An 18,122-nucleotide genomic window follows, 5' to 3' on the forward strand; every position below is an offset into this window, starting at 1 on the left:
AGCAGCACAATTTCATAACGTAAGCCTCCACTCAGAACAGGTCGAGGATGATTTCTTGTTCAACACACTCTCCTCCACCCACAGCTCCTACCAAAGCCTGCCTATGCTCCCTGGTATGCTCCGGCACGCAAAAGACATATTTAAGGAGCCGGTCAAAAGTAGGGCAATCACACCAAGGGTAGAAAAAAAGTATAAGCCGCCTCCCACGGACCCGGTTTTCATCACTACACAGCTGCCACCAGACTCTGTCGTTGTAGGAGCAGCTAGGAAAAGGGCCAACTCTCACACATCTGGAGATGCACCACCCCCAGATAAAGAAAGCCGCAAGTTTGATGCAGCTGGTAAAAGAGTCGCAGCACAAGCTGCAAACCAGTGGCGCATCGCGAACTCCCAGGCACTACTTGCGCGCTATGACAGAGCCCACTGGGACGAGATGCAACATCTCATTGAACATCTGCCCAAGGACTTACAAAATAGGGCAAAACAAGTGGTTGAGGAGGGACAGGCCATCTCCAACAACCAGATCCGCTCCTCCATGGACGCTGCAGATACAGCTGCACGGACAATTAATACATCTGTAACTATCAGAAGGCATGCATGGCTCCGAACGTCTGGATTTAAACCAGAGATTCAACAAGCAGTTCTCAATATGCCTTTTAATGAAAAAGAACTGTTCGGTCCAGAAGTGGACACAGCGATTGAGAAACTCAAAAAAGATACGGACACTGCCAAAGCCATGGGCGCACTCTACTCCCCGCAGAGCAGAGGGAATTACAGCTCATTCCGTAAAACGCCCTTTCGAGGGGGGTTTCGGGGTCAAAGCACACAAGCCAGCACCTCACAAGCCACACCGTCCAGTTACCAAGGACAGTATAGAGGAGGTTTTCGGGGACAATATAGAGGAGGGCAATTCCCTAGAAATAGAGGAAGATTCCAAAGCCCCAAAACCCCTACTACTAAACAGTGACTCACATGTCACTCACCCCCTCCACACAACACCAGTGGGGGGACGAATTGGTCATTATTACAGAGCATGGGAGAAAATCACTACAGACACTTGGGTTCTAGCAATTATCCAACATGGTTATTGCATAGAATTTCTACAATTCCCTCCAAACATACCACAAAAAGCACAAAATTTAACAACACACCATTCCAATCTCCTGGAGATAGAAGTGCAGGCACTATTGCAAAAGAATGCAATCGAATTAGTGCCAAACACACAAATAAACACAGGAGTTTACTCACTGTACTTTCTGATACCAAAGAAGGACAAAACACTGAGACCAATCCTAGACCTCAGAGTAGTGAACACTTTCATCAAGTCAGACCACTTCCACATGGTCACACTACAAGAAGTATTGCCATTGCTAAAGCTGCACGACTACATGGCAACTTTAGACCTCAAGGATGCTTATTTACATATACCAATACACCCATCGCACAGGAAATACCTAAGGTTTGTATTCAAAGGAATACATTACCAATTCAAGGTACTGCCTTTCGGATTAACAACCGCACCAAGAGTCTTTACCAAATGTCTAGCGGTAGTCGCAGCACACATAAGAAGGCAGCAGATACATGTGTTCCCATATCTAGACGACTGGCTAATCAAGGCCCATTCGTTAATAGAGTGCTCAAATCACACAAATCATATCATACAAACCCTCTTCAAACTAGGGTTCACCGTCAATTTCACAAAATCCAAAATTCTGCCACGCAAGGTACAACAATACCTGGGAGCCATAATAGACACATCAAAAGGAGTAGCCACTCCAAGTCCACAAAGAATTCAAAATTTCAACACCATCATACAACGCATGTATCCAACACAAAAGATACAAGCAAAGATGGTATTACAACTCCTAGGCATGATGTCATCATGCATAGCCATTGTCCCAAACGCAAGACTGCACATGAGGCCCTTACAACAATGCCTAGCATCACAGTGGTCTCAAGCACAGGGTCACCTTCTAGATCTGGTGTTAATAGACCGCCAAACTTACCTCTCGCTTCTGTGGTGGAACAACATAAATTTAAACAAAGGGCGGCCTTTCCAAGACCCAGTGCCACAATACGTAATAACAACAGATGCTTCCATGACAGGGTGGGGAGCACACCTCGATCAACACAGCATACAAGGACAATGGAACGTACATCAAACAAAACTGCATATCAATCACCTAGAACTTCTAGCAGTTTTTCAAGCACTAAAAGCTTTCCAACCAATAATAGTTCACAAATACATTCTCGTCAAAACAGACAACATGACAACAATGTATTATCTAAACAAGCAGGGGGGGACGCACTCCACGCAGTTAAGCCTGCTAGCACAAAAAATTTGGCATTGGGCAATTCACAACCAAATTCGCCTAATTGCACAGTTTATACCAGGGATACAAAATCAACTCGCAGACAATCTCTCTCGAGATCACCAACAGGTCCACGAATGGGAAATTCACCCCCAAATTCTGAACACTTATTTCAAACTCTGGGGAACACCTCAGATAGACTTGTTTGCGACAAGGGAGAACGCAAAATGCCAAAACTTCGCATCCAGATACCCACACAAACAATCCCAAGGCAATGCCCTATGGATGAACTGGTCAGGGATATTTGCTTACGCTTTTCCTCCTCTCCCTCTCCTTCCTTACCTGGTAAACAAACTCAGTCAAAGCAAACTCAAACTCATATTGATAGCACCAACTTGGGCAAGGCAACCCTGGTACACAACGCTGCTAGACCTATCAGTGGTACCCTGCATCAAATTGCCCAACAGGCCAGATCTGTTGACACAGCACAACCAAAAGATCAAACACCCAGATCCAGCATCGCTGAATCTAGTAATCTGGCTCCTGAAATCCTAGAATTCGGGCACTTACAACTTACCCAAGAATGTATGGAAGTCATAAAACAAGCCAGAAGGCCATCCACCAGGCACTGCTATGCAAGTAAATGGAAGAGGTTTGTTTGCTACTGCCATATTAATCAAATACAACCATTACACACAACTCCAGAACAGGTAGTGGGTTACTTGCTTCACTTACAAAAATCTAACCTAGCTTTCTCTTCCATTAAGATTCACCTTGCAGCAATATCTGCATACCTGCAAACTACCTATTCAACTTCCCTATATAGGATACCAGTCATTAAAGCATTCATGGAGGGCCTTAGGAGAATTATTCCACCAAGAACACCACCTGTTCCTTCATGGAACCTAAATGTTGTCCTAACTAGACTTATGGGTCCACCTTTTGAACCCATGCACTCCTGCGACATACAGTTCCTAACCTGGAAGGTGGCATTTCTCATCGCCATTACTTCCCTAAGAAGAGTAAGCGAGATTCAGGCGTTTACTATACAGGAACCTTTTATACAACTACACAAAAATAAAGTCGTCCTAAGAACCAATCCTAAATTTTTGCCAAAGGTTATTTCACCGTTCCATCTAAATCAAACAGTGGAACTTCCAGTGTTCTTTCCACAGCCAGATACCGTAGCTGAAAGGGCACTACATACATTAGATGTCAAAAGAGCATTAATGTATTACATTGACAGAACAAAAAACATCAGAAAGACTAAACAACTCTTTATTGCATTTCAAAAACCTCACGCAGGAAACCCAATTTCAAAACAAGGTATAGCCAGATGGATAGTTAAATGCATCCAAATCTGCTACCTTAAAGCTAAACGACAGCTGCCCATTACACCAAGGGCACACTCAACCAGAAAGAAAGGTGCTACCATGGCCTTTCTAGGAAACATCCCAATGCAAGAAATATGTAAGGCAGCCACATGGTCTACGCCTCACACATTCACCAAGCACTACTGTGTAGACGTGTTATCCGCACAACAAGCCACAGTAGGTCAAGCCGTATTAAGGACATTATTTCAGACTACTTCCACTCCTACAGGCTGATCCACCGCTTTTGGGGAAATAACTGCTTACTAGTCTATGCAGAACATGCGTATCTACAGCGACAGATGCCATCGAACTGAAAATGTCACTTACCCAGTGTACATCTGTTCGTGGCATCAGTCGCAGTAGATTCGCATGTGCCCACCCGCCTCCCCGGGAGCCTGTAGCAGTTTAGAAGTTACCTTCAATTATTTATATATGTATCATCTCAACCTTAAATAGGTGCATACTTAGTCACTCCATTGCATGGGCACTATTACTACAATTCAACTCCTACCTCACCCTCTGCGGGGAAAAACAATCGAGGATAGAGTCGACGCCCATGCGCAATGGAGACAAAAGGAGGAGTCACTCGGTCCCGTGACTCGAAAGACTTCTTCGAAGAAAAACAACTTGTAACACTCCGGCCCAACACCAGATGGCGAGCTATTGCAGAACATGCGAATCTACTGCGACTGATGCCACGAACAGATGTACACTGGGTAAGTGACATTTTCATTATGAGCACTAATAGCATTGTCACAACATATACTCTAAAAAATCCTCTACAAGCTAATACTGCACTCATTAGTGTACAGTGAAAGCATGCATGTAGACTGTTCAGCACTTAGAAAATGCGGCAAGCAGACCTTTTTATTTTAACACGCACATACAACTTACGTCCACAAACTAGTGTGCAGCTCTGCCCACGCAGAAAGCTCACACCCATCCAAGAAGGCGGTGGCAGGATACTGACGTACCCCCAGAGAAAACAAAAGTAAACTATTTTTAAAGTCAAAGAACATCAACTACATAAATCAGAGCTTTTACAGAAGCCTTATGAATATCCAATCATTCCCACCTCGAAGAAAAAAATGCATGTTTTCTTTTCAATCAGATATTACTGCAACATTGCAATCAGAGAGATTGAAAACAAAATAGGCCAAATACTATTTCACAAATGCAAAATAAAATCCCAAACTTTGCCTCGCCCATTTACATGCTATCCAATGAATGAACACACTGATCAGACTCTGAAGAGCCCAGCTTTCAAGCCCAGGCTTTAAGGGTATTAACACATACTGGCTGCAAGCTACAAGAAAATAGATAAGTGACATTAACACCTGACCACTTAGAATAACGGCTATTGATGTCTTTTTCCGCACCACAGACATCCAAGAATTGCATTTGACAAATAAGGCTGAGTGACAGAAATAAACACAGTTTACTTATTGTGCGTGATTGCCCCATTGGAGAAAGGCGAACGTCATTCTTTATCCTGCTGCTTGAAATTAGTGCAGCACAGTTATTTTCCTTACATACTGTGTCTCAATGCAAAGCGGCTAAAGGTACCTGCAGGTTAAACCTTGAACACTAGGAATGTATAAGAACAGTAGAGACAAGCTGTCTTGCCTTGTTGAGAAGCGAATACTAATTAGGAACAAAAAAATATATATGAAACACTTTACTACAAATTGACGAAAATGCCTGCCTGTGTGATAGAGCTATGATTTCTCCAGAAAACCACTACAACTACAGCATGGGGCCTTAATTCCAGCAGAGAGGCCCTGTATTGAAGGGGCATTGAGTGTTGACTACAACATTCTGGTGGGTAGTATGTGAAAAGCTGGTGTCAGTGGTTAGCAGCTGGCACAGGCTATTATAAGGAACTCATACGAATATTAAGAACTTCATGCCACCCCTGCCCTAAGGCTCTTACTTCCACATTTTTCTGCTAGACTGTAAAGCCAGCAGGGACTGTGGTGCCTATGTTTACAGTGATATAACACTTCGATGTGCAAAATGTTTCAAATATATGTGCTGTCTCTAGCCTCCCATGTTAACTCCACGCTGATTAGAGAGTGCTACTGTGCAATGAATTATTCTGCCTTTTGGAGTGTCCCAATTATTTATCCAAGTGATTGCAATTATTTATTTATGTCATTGGTCTCGGGCTCAGTGACCTTAGAGTTCAACATAGGAACTCTTAGAGTGTCTCTGGAACCCCCACATAAATAGTTCAATAAAAATAGCCGCTGTCTTCCAAAATTCTTGAAACAGCACAAAGGAGGTAATTATTTTCGAAGCAAGGAAAAGGGCATTCATTTTAACAGGCCCTTCAATAAATGCAACTATCCAAATGGGCCAACCCCAGCTGACATTTTTGTTGCCTCACCTGGTTACATGGAGGGAAGCTTCAAGCCAGGCGGGTCGTGACTCGGGGATGCTGACTAATTCACATAAGCACACGCACATGCAATGCGCAACACCTTGCTCTTTGCTTCACTCTCCCCACGAGTCTGCTTGCTGGCAGTAAATCTAGGGACACACCGGAGCTCAAAAGGCATCCAGCATGAACTGCAGCGTGGGAAGCAGCACCTGCGCAGTGTTTTTTCAAAAGTCCAGCTGACACACTGCGCATACTTGATTTCATGGCTTCCTGCTTGTAGTCTCTACCCCATCCTTTACCAACTCGTCACAGGGTCTGGTACCACCCCACCCTGTGACGAGTTGGAAAAGGGTGTGGTGACAATTGTCTCCTCTCCCTGATTGACATGGAGGCCTAGCGCTGCAGGGCTTGAATCTGAAACACCCAGGGCTAACTCTACCTCCACGTCATCAGGGGGTGGAGACTGGACCTTGATGCAGTGTCTTTGCCGAGTTGATGACCTCACAGGCCTCAGGGCTGTGAGACTGTCAGCCCAGCAAATATTCTAGACTTTGTGCCTGCCCAGGGGAGTATGTTTAAGGAAAGTGTCACTCCACTGTCATCACTGCAACGAGTACGGTCAGTTCGGAGTGTAGAGCAGCCTCAGAAAGATAATTCAACATGTATACACTGTGTTTACAAGTTTTTTTTAAGGAAGCAGTTTCAGCATTGCTTCAATGCATTATTTTACACCGTGAATGTAAAGGGGGCGGAGCCCCGACACCCTTGAAGAGAAACCGCCACTGCTGTACACTCCAATGCACAACACTCTGTTCCACTATCGAACACTTTTCTATAAGACACAGCACTCTACTCTGCTGTATGAGACTCCACTCCAATTTATAACAGTTTACTACCTACCCTACGTCAGTACGCTCCACTCAATGCCACTTTACGACACACCAATAAACTCTATAGCACTTTACTCCACACTAGGTTACACCTCTGCGCAGCTCCACTGTTTCCCACACTACTCTATGCAACTCTACTCTACAACACTCTACTACACTGTATGCCACTCTCTGGCACTTTACTCCTGTCTATACCCCTTCACTCCCCCGTACAAGACTGTACAGGCTGTATGCTACTATACAACACTCTATGATACTATAGTCCAATATACAACACTGTATGCAACTCTTTGTATGCCACTAAACCTCACTTTAGTACCCTCTACTCTGACACAGTACTCCACTCTACTCCACTTTACGACACTCCATTTTACGCCACTCAATGCCATTGTACTGTTCAACACTGTATTACAATCCAGTGTACCATACTCTACAACACTGTACTGTACACCACTCCACTCTAAAATATCAACTAGACTGTATGATGCTCTTCTCTTCTGTAGTTTACATCACTTTCCAATACTGTACAACACCCCATTATACTCTACTGTACAACACAGTACTCAGAGTTTATGTCACTTTACTCGACTGTATGTTATGCCACTCTATATATGTATATATACCTAGGTTATAGGTTGAGTACATTACCAGGTACCAGGACATAGAGGTTAGGAATGGAGGAATGATCGGGACACTTGTAAAAGTGAGATATTATATACCAAGGATTGAGGGGGCATGTATTTGTATTGTTACACAGTATTCATTGTTGTTTGCAATATGATGCATGTTGTGTGAATGTCACTTTTCTGCTCAGTTTGGAATGCTCTACGCATGCATCATTGTCTCTGTTCTTACTTGTTTCCTGTGTGCCTTTTCAAAGGTGGATCAGCATGGAAGTCAACCGGCGTGTGAGTTTGTGCGACAGTTGCTTGATCAAGGAGGCATCTTTGACCCTTTCTCTTTCAAATGGAAGACCGTGAAGAACATCATTTACTTGGCTACATTGGCCATGGCAGCTCCCACTGAAAGAAACCCAATGCCAAGCCAGCGTTTGTTGCGACACTTCTGTGTCTTACACTGTCCCTACCATAGGTATGTTCTTATCTCTTTGCCTGTGATGTCTTTCTGACATGGTTGGAAAAATAATATAGGACAGGAACCTGCCAAATTAACATCCTGTTGAGCTCTCACACCCTTTCTCAGGAGTAGTACTTGGTTGGTCGCTCATCCATAATGAGTTGAGGAGTCTACAGGGTTTTCAGACAATGGTTTTCAATAGAACGTAAAAAGAGTTACTAGAGTCAGATGTACTAAGCCGGTTTGCATCTCAGTTCTGTCTTTGCAGTGTGTCTGCGGTGTGATCAGTCATTTATCAGTGACCTAGGAAAGCACAAAGAGGCTGGTCTCAAGAATTTGTAATAGTCTTGCATTATTATAGTCATGAGGCAGAATTCCATTGGAGGTTCCTTGTGAATGGAGGGAGAGAAGTCTGCAAGGGAAACTAAACTTCTACAGCTGCATCCATTTTTACAATGTGCCAGCATTGAAAGCCCCTGTTAAATGGACATGGAGGTGGGGACAAACGGCTCACTGTGAAAGGGACATGTAAGGGAGCATACAGCTCTCTATGAGAATGCCGCCTGCGCCTCCAAAGCCACAGGTACCACTGACACAGCGGAAGGAATCCACCAAGGACATCTTCTACTTTGCACATCCTCATAGAGTGAGGTGAGATGATGAGGTTTCAGTGTTCTATAACCACCGGAGCCAGCACAATCTGTTCTTACATTTCCAGTTTAATACATTGTAATTTACGGCTTTCCCTTTGCAACAGTGGCTTTGTGAAGGGAAATCCCCTTCAGTACATATGACCCAACATGTCCTATGGGTAGGTGAACTTGCATCTTGACGTATCTGCTCTGCTCTCCCTTGGCAATGAAAAAGCATCTTACATCAAGGCACATTTTAGGCTAAATTATATGTCTAGGAACAACGACTTTGTTTTCCAATTTTTATTGTTATTGTTATATGTGATGATCATGGGGCATTCCAGTTCAGATGCTACACACATTCCCTGGCCACCATTCTGCTCCTACTTAGCACACACCTCCAATAAAGACTTCCAACAATATTTTCTAAGCTTTTTGAGGTCAAAATTTCAAATTGCAGCCTTCAAAAATGCATGCATTTACCACCTCTTCTATTTTCCTTATCATGGTCCTTTCCCAAGTGGTGAGCATATCATCTGCAGACAAACAGTTCACTTGTCCCCTTCAATAAAAACCTCTATAAAAAAATTCCATTGTGGACTACAACCGCCTTATTGTGGAACACCACGTTTTGTGTTGTCTGTGTCCTGCAGAGGCAGGATCACCATGCTCCCTCTCTCAGGATAGTGCTTATCCCAGAGTTTCCATCATGAGGTGCCTGCTGCTTGTTAGGTCCTCGCGTGTGAAGACTGGGACCAGGAAAAGAGACGAGGTGGTAATGTCCTGAATACTTACTGGTAATCTTCATTGCCCCGAGTCTCAGCTTCCTCGTTCCAGTTCTCAGTTCCCATCCCCCTTGGCTTAGCCTCCATGAGGATACGCGGTCCCTATAGAAGTGTTTATGGCCAAGGTCAAATAGTTAAAACACATTTCTTTTTTAAAAGTCACAAGTGAATTGCCTTCCTCCAGTTGAGAGACTTACCTCATAGATAAGAACTGGGAGGAACAAGCTGGGACTCGGAGTAATGAAAGTTATCAGTAAGTAATCCGGGAATTCCCAAATAGTCATAATTCCCAAGTACTGGCAGATTGTTTGCACTGCAAGTTCCGGCTCCTTTCACTGCTGTGAACTATCTGTCAATCTGTGAGGCATGGCAGGTATTCTAGACTCATTCTTTTAGGGTTACAGGTGGGTCCACGGATGTTCCTGCGGAGCGAGATTTGTGGGTGGGGGGGGGGGGTACATTGGCCATCGGAACTCACACAAATTCGTTCACTTTGTGGGCACTCACCCAAATTGTCCATGGTTTTCACAACCAATTTGAAAAGTTAAAATTAGAGCAACAAATTTGTGAGTGAGGCCGTCGTTAAGAGTGGCCTGGAGAATGTCAGTATGTGGGGTAGTTACTGCACACATAGGAATTATGGGTTTGTTACTCAACCTCGCGCTTCCATAATTTTCCCCGATACATTTTTATAGGTCAAACCTAAGCCTGCCGAAATTTATCGGGGGAAGGTGACTGGTAATGAGGGCTACTTGTGCAAATTGTATGACAAAAAAAGCCCCACACACACTTGGTGGAAAAAATAAGAAACAAAATGAAAATGTGATCGTACAGGGGGCTGAATACGCCTTGGCTACGCATACATTTCCGAGCGTGCTCCTTGGGATGATTTTCAAATCCTTTGTAAATGCGTAAATGTTTCCAAAATTTAGAACGAAATCTGTGATTGTGATGCAAAGAGATCTGCGTTTTCTGTGCAGTCGGCCCCTTGGTCACCAGGGCCTGGTTTGCCTTGAGGTAAAAGCCTGCCAACACATATCAGGCTCTGCGCTTTCACCGCATGGGTTTAAACTCCCTCTGCAGCACCACACCTGCGGTCACTCCAGGAAAGCTGCGCCTGACTGCAAGAAGTCCAGCTCTAGTGGAAGCTGGGATGTTGATAATGTCAAAAAATAGTGCCTCTCTTCCTCGTCCAGTCACATCCAATCTGCTGCCAGGCCCGCCATGGATGCCAATCAGTCACTGCACACTCTAGTCACTCTGCCAATTACTTCTCAGGCAGTGGGCTCTCATTAGGTACTCGTTTTTGGAAGAATCCGGCCTGCAGTGAATACGTGAAGAAACGTTGCCTGCAGATATTCCATGCTTAAGTGCATCTGGGATACACATACCTTATTTAATTTGCATTTATAGTTTTAATCCCGTGCCAACAATAAGCCCTCTCTGTAATGCGAAGCCGCTGCCATTTCATTTCAAATACAGGCTTCCAAAGCGCTGCATAGATGGCAACTAATACAATACAAATAATGCATATAAAAACAGGAATTAGAAACACTATTTTAACTTTAACCTTGCAAATAATACTTATTTTATGCTTATAAGGCAAAATAACTGTTCATGCTGCAGTTTTCACTAAGTGGCAGGTATTAATGTTTCCCCATTTAATGGTACTTAGTTTGTGACCGTGGAAGGATGAAAGGCGCAGTTGGTCTTGCCGGGGTTCCAAGTCGTGACCTGTGGGTTACAGCAGATGCCAGAAGTGAGCATTTAACTCAGTGAGCCATCGTATAAGTGCTTGAGCGTCGCATGCCTCATGACACTGAACGTTGAAAACAGAAGTTTTGGGTGGAAAAACAGCCGCCTTTCATTCCTCTGTTTAAATGCATAGGTTCATATAGACTTTTAAGTTGCATAGAGGCTGAAAACACAACCAACTCTAGGACTCAAAATCTGGACTATTGGTGGTGTTATATGTGACCTATGTGGTACCTCCGTGTAATACTCTCACATGCCACAGGGGGCGGAGGGAGGCGAGTACTTGGGGCTTAATTGTAGTGCTACTGGCCTGCTGTACTGCTTTCTGAACGGTAGGTGGAGGAATACAGAGAAAGCATAGGAAGGAAGAGAAAAAAAAAAACAGCCAAAGGACTATAGTGCACAGTTTTTGTGTCTGCCCTTTTAAAGAGATAAACACCCGCTTACTAACCGCTCCACTACATTACCTGTTATTTTATGCTCATTTCACAAGCAATATTTGAAAAACGGACCCAATTATAAACCCTTTGCTTTGAGAGTATTAGGAAATTCCTACATTAGGAGATACTAAAAATAATAGCAATGCGCTTATATAGCCAAGATGTGACCGTTAGCTCACCCAGAGGTACCTGCTAGGTGCATTAACCAACTCATCCTTTGCATCATTGTTTGCAGTTTAGCAAAACTGACCCCTGAAACTACTGTACGGTGGGTTGATTTAAAAAAATAATTCTGGGGCTTTCGCATTTTCTGCACCCAAGTAAGCGGTAATACAGTCCCTCAAGGGAAAAGAATACATGGCTAGGTCAAACTCACCAAACTCACTCAGGTCTAGGGTACAAGAGAACTCTGTACTACACACATGAACCTTCGGGCCATCTACCAAGACACCACAAAAGGCTGTATGAAATATTGTACGTTTTCTGAAAAGCTGACTTTTAAAAACAGCAAGAAAATGCAAAGTATACACACCCCACACAATACAGTGGGGTCCCGTACAAAGATTAAAGCAAAACATCTCAACTACAGCTCAGAAACAGTCATGGGCGCTAGAAGCAGGGGTGCCTGGGGGCGCTACAACACTCCCAAAACATCCATGCTGGAGTTCTGAAGGTGAATGAGCAATAAACAATTGATGCTTATTCTTTTAAGATGGACTTTAATGTTTACTGTTCTTTCTCACAATGCAAAGTTAGAGGATTTTGTAAAGTGAACAGCCTGACAATCCTGCAGGGGTACAGGGAGCGTGAAAGGAAAGGCTATAGGATGTTATTTTTTTTTTAAACATACAACCTTTCTGAATATATCAGATATTATTAAAGCACAAATGAAGCATATTTGTTTGTAATTCTGAAGTGTGATTGAGAAAAGATGTTAATAGGATCACAATAAATCAAGATTTTTTAATTGGTAATGGCAAATAATACACTTTTTGCGGAAACCCAATTTCCACACATTATCCTTTGGGTGCTGCATAATTTTAACAATAAAACTGCAAATCAGTGGGAATTTTGTGGCCATTTCAATGGAAAACCTGCTGTCAGTAAACACTATTCCACCATGCCTTAGTAAAACATTTTGACAGTGTGCCCTGAAATGCACCACCTGCTACATATTACATCCTTATTACTCTCTTGCTGAACAAGCCTCTCCTGCCTCTCAGTTTTACTGGCGGTGACCAATAGTGAAGGGATCTGATGCTTGGAGCAAACATCAGAAATTACTGATACTCATTGGCTGATAATTTGCTGGAGTCTGCCGGCTGGTGTTAACCATGGTTAATCAGGTGAAATAAGCAGTGTAAAAAATAAAGTTGAGGAGTAGGGCTTTGTTACAAAAGACACATAACTTAAGTAGGTGGTATTTCAATTTTCTTTCAGTGCCACACCTTTGGTACATGAGGTTATTTTCAATGGTTAAACCAGTTACACAGAATTCGTTTTGCAGTGCAACACAACAAGACTATATTGATACACAGTAACCAGCAAACATCTCATGCAAGAAGATGGTGCCCATGAGTAGGTAAAAGCCTAGCCATTTATCCCAAGAATTCAGTAACATGGTACAGTAGAAAGAAGCGCGTCATAATTAGCACACCGTTGAGTAGGCTGCAGAACGTTTCAAATCCAGTTTTTGTGATCCCGAGTCTGTGCTGATCTGGCTGTTCAGTGGCCCATGTAAAATGGTGTTTTTCAGTCGCTGGTCAGGTGGCATCACTGTTTACAGTCATTGCAGTGAGGCAAAGGAGTATGTTAACTTGAACGCCGTGGTCATTAATAGGTGACACATGAGCCCATGTGATAACACAAAAGATTAACGTCATGAGCCTAAAAGACGACTTTGCCACTGATGTTAAATCACATCAGCATAGTTCACTAGTTTATAATATCTGGTCCTTGGGCAATTAGTGTGTCTATAGATAAGGCAGTAACACTGCTCTGGCCTCTGGTAGGGGAGAACACACGACGATTCGCCCCATGGTTAAATGTAGATCACAAAATTAGAATGGTCCAGGAACCTCTCTGCACATCCATCATAAGCAGTTCTCAGGCAGGGATCTGCCAGAAGGTATCGGTTTTAAAACTGAACCCCATCAACAACCCTACATGAATATCAAACATGAATGGTGGTCATGCTTCAAAGTGCAGAAGGCACCTTCCGGAGCCATTCCGTATGGTACTTGCCAAATGTCTTCTCTTTCTTTTGAAAAAGACTAAAGGATAACATATCAAGAGTACAACACATGAAGAGACATAAGCCATTGTCAATTTGATGCCCTAAAGATAACTGAAAGAAGCAGCTGTTAATGATTATACATGGTGAATATTCTTGTAGGCACCTACACAAATAGGTGTGGAAATTTCAGTGTTTAATATATGCACTGATATTTCCATGGTTTTGAGATGTACCTGAACCCTATTATTATTTGTGAATTATTTTAGATTGCTCCTGGCAACTCCCAAGCTGGCTGGGTAAACTCAGCTATTGCTGTACAGCTTGTGTCAACTTTGGACATTGTATATTGAGGCAAACAAATGATCGTTTTTTAGTGAGAATCGTTGAGATTCACAAACATTGGCCCTGTGGCCATACCCAGATAAGTGGCACCCATACTCTGAGCTTCTGCCTTTAGGTGGATGAATGGGAAACTCAGCTATGAGTATTGTGAATCCGACTGCCCCTTCCATCTCCGGTCATCACCACTGCGCCCTGGAATAATAAAATTAAAAATCATAATAGAATCATTGCTCATAACCACTGGGATTTAGTGTGAAGTGGCGTCCAGTATCTAAGCTTCCACAACAAGTTGAATTATGCTATCAGCGGCGAAGATCCCAGTGCCTCTTACACCTCTCAATCATCACCACTTTTGCCAACCTTTCTTCATTGCACCATGGAATTGTAATATTAAACATCATTATAGAATCATTGTTCATAGTCACTGGCATGACGTGCCACCTGGACAGTCTCACCCAGTATCTAAGCTTCGACCATAGGTGCTTTGAGTATTATAGACCCGCCTGCCCCTCCCACCTACCGACTATTACCACTTGTGCCAACATTTGCTCCACTGCACAGTGTAAATATCAGATTAAACACAGAATCATTGGTCATGGCCCCTACCATTAAGTGCCCAGAGCATGATAGCTTCCAGTACTCAACCTTCTGCCATAGACAGGCCAGTCTGAATGGAGGGAGCAAGAGTCATTATTTACCAGGTCTTGCTCACCTTTCGGGCTCCCGCTTGTGTTGAAATATTTATAGATATTAAAGCACACCCAGTGCTTAATTTGTGCTTGTTGTTTCCGGAGCGGAGCACCGGCACTTATTTATAAGGGCCGGGGTTATTCTTCTGCCTCAAGCATTTGCTGCGAGCAAAAGGTACAAATGGGAAAGAGGGAGGAACAGAAAAACGAAAAAGCGTCACAATGGGAGAAAGCAGAAAGCTGCAAGAGTGAGCTGAAGGGGCAGAGAGTTGCTTTAAATGGATTGAAGAGGCCCGAGATGGCTTCATGATTACACTGCCTCAGTATTCCGTGCTCGCACATTTAACTGCAGCAGCCGCGTGTTTAAGAGGAGGGCTTTGGGCACTGGCATGTTTTTATTTACAAATTAAGCACTGAACACGCCTATTTCCTACTTATGAGTGAGCTAATACTAATAATCCCATTAGATGCATCAGATTCTGGGTATGCCCTGTATTTTAGGTCTCGTCTGTGACAGTGCATGCACTACATGTGCTCTCTCTTGCAAGAGATATTGTATGAAACAAGAAGCTTGCTGAGGTACTACTTTTATTTTTTTCTTCTTCCCTTTGAACCTGTTGCCATTTGTAGCTATGTCTTCCATTGCCACACACACTTGAACAAAGCTCTTTTCTCCTTTGAAATGGATGTTTATTGTCACAACAGATGTCATCTGCTTTTATTGTGATAACAAATGTGTGCTTTCAAATGCATTTTTACTAAGAGATGGACGTGGACGCAACTGCTTTCTGTGTGTGATATACATTTTTTGCCAGGTGTCTTATTTTTATTTCTTCACTCAGGAGGAGATTAACTGATTTGCTCAGAATTACAGGGGTGTTGTGCCGAGACCTAACAAGCATTGGCAAATCCGATAGGTCGTACTTTTGAGACTATTGGTTCTGCCATTGCCATTTCTTCATACTGTACACCTTAGACATTGCCAACTTTGGCAATGATTTGTAGCCATGCTGTATAGCAGCATGCCTAATTATTATAATAATAATAATAAAAACAGACTATGATGCATCTGGGGGTTAAAAAAAAAACACATTAGCCCTTGCTGCCTCATAGCGCTTATCAAGTTAGTTTTAGCCGCTTTGCAGAGCATCAGTGCTACTGTGCAGCATGGCTACAAAGTACTAAAGCCAATAGCTATCATAGCTGAGACCTGTTGGCTTTGCCAGTGCTTGTTTTTCTCTGCTTGCCATTTTTATAAGAATTTGAAACAGTTCTCAATTGATGGGTGCCCACACTTCAGTTTGTTGGCCCCAAAACTCACAAACATGACAAACAGGCCTGGCCATAAGGGACTCAATGAGCCAGGAGTGCTGCGGATTCCTCTGCCCCCATCTGCCTCATTCACTCATTGCACTGCTTTTTACTCCACTACAGAAAACTGAAATTATTGGGGATGTGAATGACTTTGAAGCCCGCCAAAGGGTCACATTGCACTATTTTTACATTTCACAGCTTAATGCTTGAACTCACATGTCTGCAATCACTGATTTGAAATGATTGTTTGCTTCCTTAGTCAGAGAGACCAGATTGGCATCTTCAGTACCATGCTGAACGCGCACTTCCTGCAGCCTGTGACTGACACCAAGGTAAATGAATGTACTCTGTTACTCCTCATTGTACAAGGACGGGAAGGTCAGGGAGTTCGCTGATAATAGCCGACATGCCATTCAAGATGCTAAATATGAAATGTGTACTTTACAGTCACTCCTATTGTGTTAATTTGTTTACCACCGAGCAGAAAATGAAAGCATGCCATAATATCTGAAGTGGCCTTGGAAACCTACACGGTTTGATGTTTTTATTCGGCTCAAGTAGGCAGCCTGGGAATACTGTGAAATGTTAACTGCTGGCTGGTGTATATATTCAACCGAAAGAGGCAGGTCAGAAATGTATGTAGTTATTTATGTGAGGTATTTCTATGGAGTTTCCGCTCAGGCTTTTTACAAGATGTAATGAAAGGTTATAATAGGATTATGTAAACTCACAAAGAATAAGGCAAGAAGAAAAAAAGAACAATAATAGAACTGAAAAATAACCTTGGTGAATGAAGAAAATAATACTGTGTCTCATGGCCAGTTGAAGTTTTCGTCCATCATGTGAAACTTATAAAAGGGAATATTCAGAATGAGGAAAGCATCTATTTCGAACTACAGTTTCCAACCACAAAGTTTCTAGATGGATTTAATACATTGCCCATGAAGTAAATGTACTTAAAATGCAGCCAGAATCATGTGATTTGTGCAGGAGACACAGGGGTTGATTGGGGCATCCTTTTGTGTAGGGCTGGCTGTGTTAGACATTGAAAAGTCACAGGTATGAATGGAAATACCTTGCAGGAGGATGGAGTGCAGAGGCATAGCGAGACCAGAGGAAAGAAGAGACTAGTTCAGGGTATCGGGCAAATGTCCTTAACTCTCTGGTACCTTTGTACAACAGCAATCAAGCTCAACTTAGAGGCAACGTGGAAAGTATTTATGTAGCACTCAAACATTAAAACGACAATCCATGAAACATTTTAAACCATGTACAAAAATATACTAAACTTTATTAAATGAAATGACACCAAAATGACAAAAATCCGATAAGTAGAACTGAGGTTATGAAATTTTACATTTTCAGGTAAAAATAGCACAAAGAACTACAAAGTGCCACTGTGGGTTAACTGGTAGTAGTGGATGGGGTCAAAGTAACAAGTTCAGGCCGAATGCTATGGAGCAGATTCATCCCGTGTGAAGAGCTTACTTTCTCAAAGTCCAAGCCACTTGAGGAGCCTCAGCTGCAGCTTCGTGTTGGCAGAGGCTGTGAGGAGGTTGTTGTTGGCGGAAGGAGCACTTTGTTGCTGGAGCATCGTGTTTGTTAGAGATGCAGGAGGTCACTGTTAACTGCAAATATCAGTTCACCATTGAAACTTTGCATTGGCGAGTGATGCAATGATTGTTGCTGGTGCAAAGAGGTCCCGTGCAGTTGTGAAGATCTCCAAACTCCTGGGGTTTTACCTGGACTTCAGTTTTTAAGCAGGAGTGGTACACTCTGATGCCAGCCAAGTGTCCAAGACCTAGGCAGCCTTTCTTGGGGATCATGAATCACTTCAGCAAACACCAGCAGCAGGGCTCAGACAGGTCCATGTGGTGCTGGTCAGCTGGGCATT

At 43.1% G+C, this 18,122-nt stretch overlaps 1 protein-coding gene across 1 annotated transcript in view; it reads left to right on the forward strand.

The window, feature by feature from the left end:
* Window positions 1-18,122, forward strand: part of LOC138286353 (uncharacterized) — a 1,286,679-nt gene that overhangs the window by 524,431 nt on the left and 744,126 nt on the right. The window contains exons 59-60 of the mRNA XM_069226509.1: window positions 7,839-8,050; window positions 16,488-16,560. Coding sequence (XP_069082610.1) covers window positions 7,839-8,050; window positions 16,488-16,560 — 285 coding nt within the window. The remainder of the gene's footprint in view (window positions 1-7,838; window positions 8,051-16,487; window positions 16,561-18,122) is intronic.

Source organism: Pleurodeles waltl, chromosome 3_2 (assembly GCF_031143425.1).
Source record: "Pleurodeles waltl isolate 20211129_DDA chromosome 3_2, aPleWal1.hap1.20221129, whole genome shotgun sequence".
Taxonomy (NCBI): Eukaryota; Metazoa; Chordata; class Amphibia; order Caudata; family Salamandridae; genus Pleurodeles; species Pleurodeles waltl.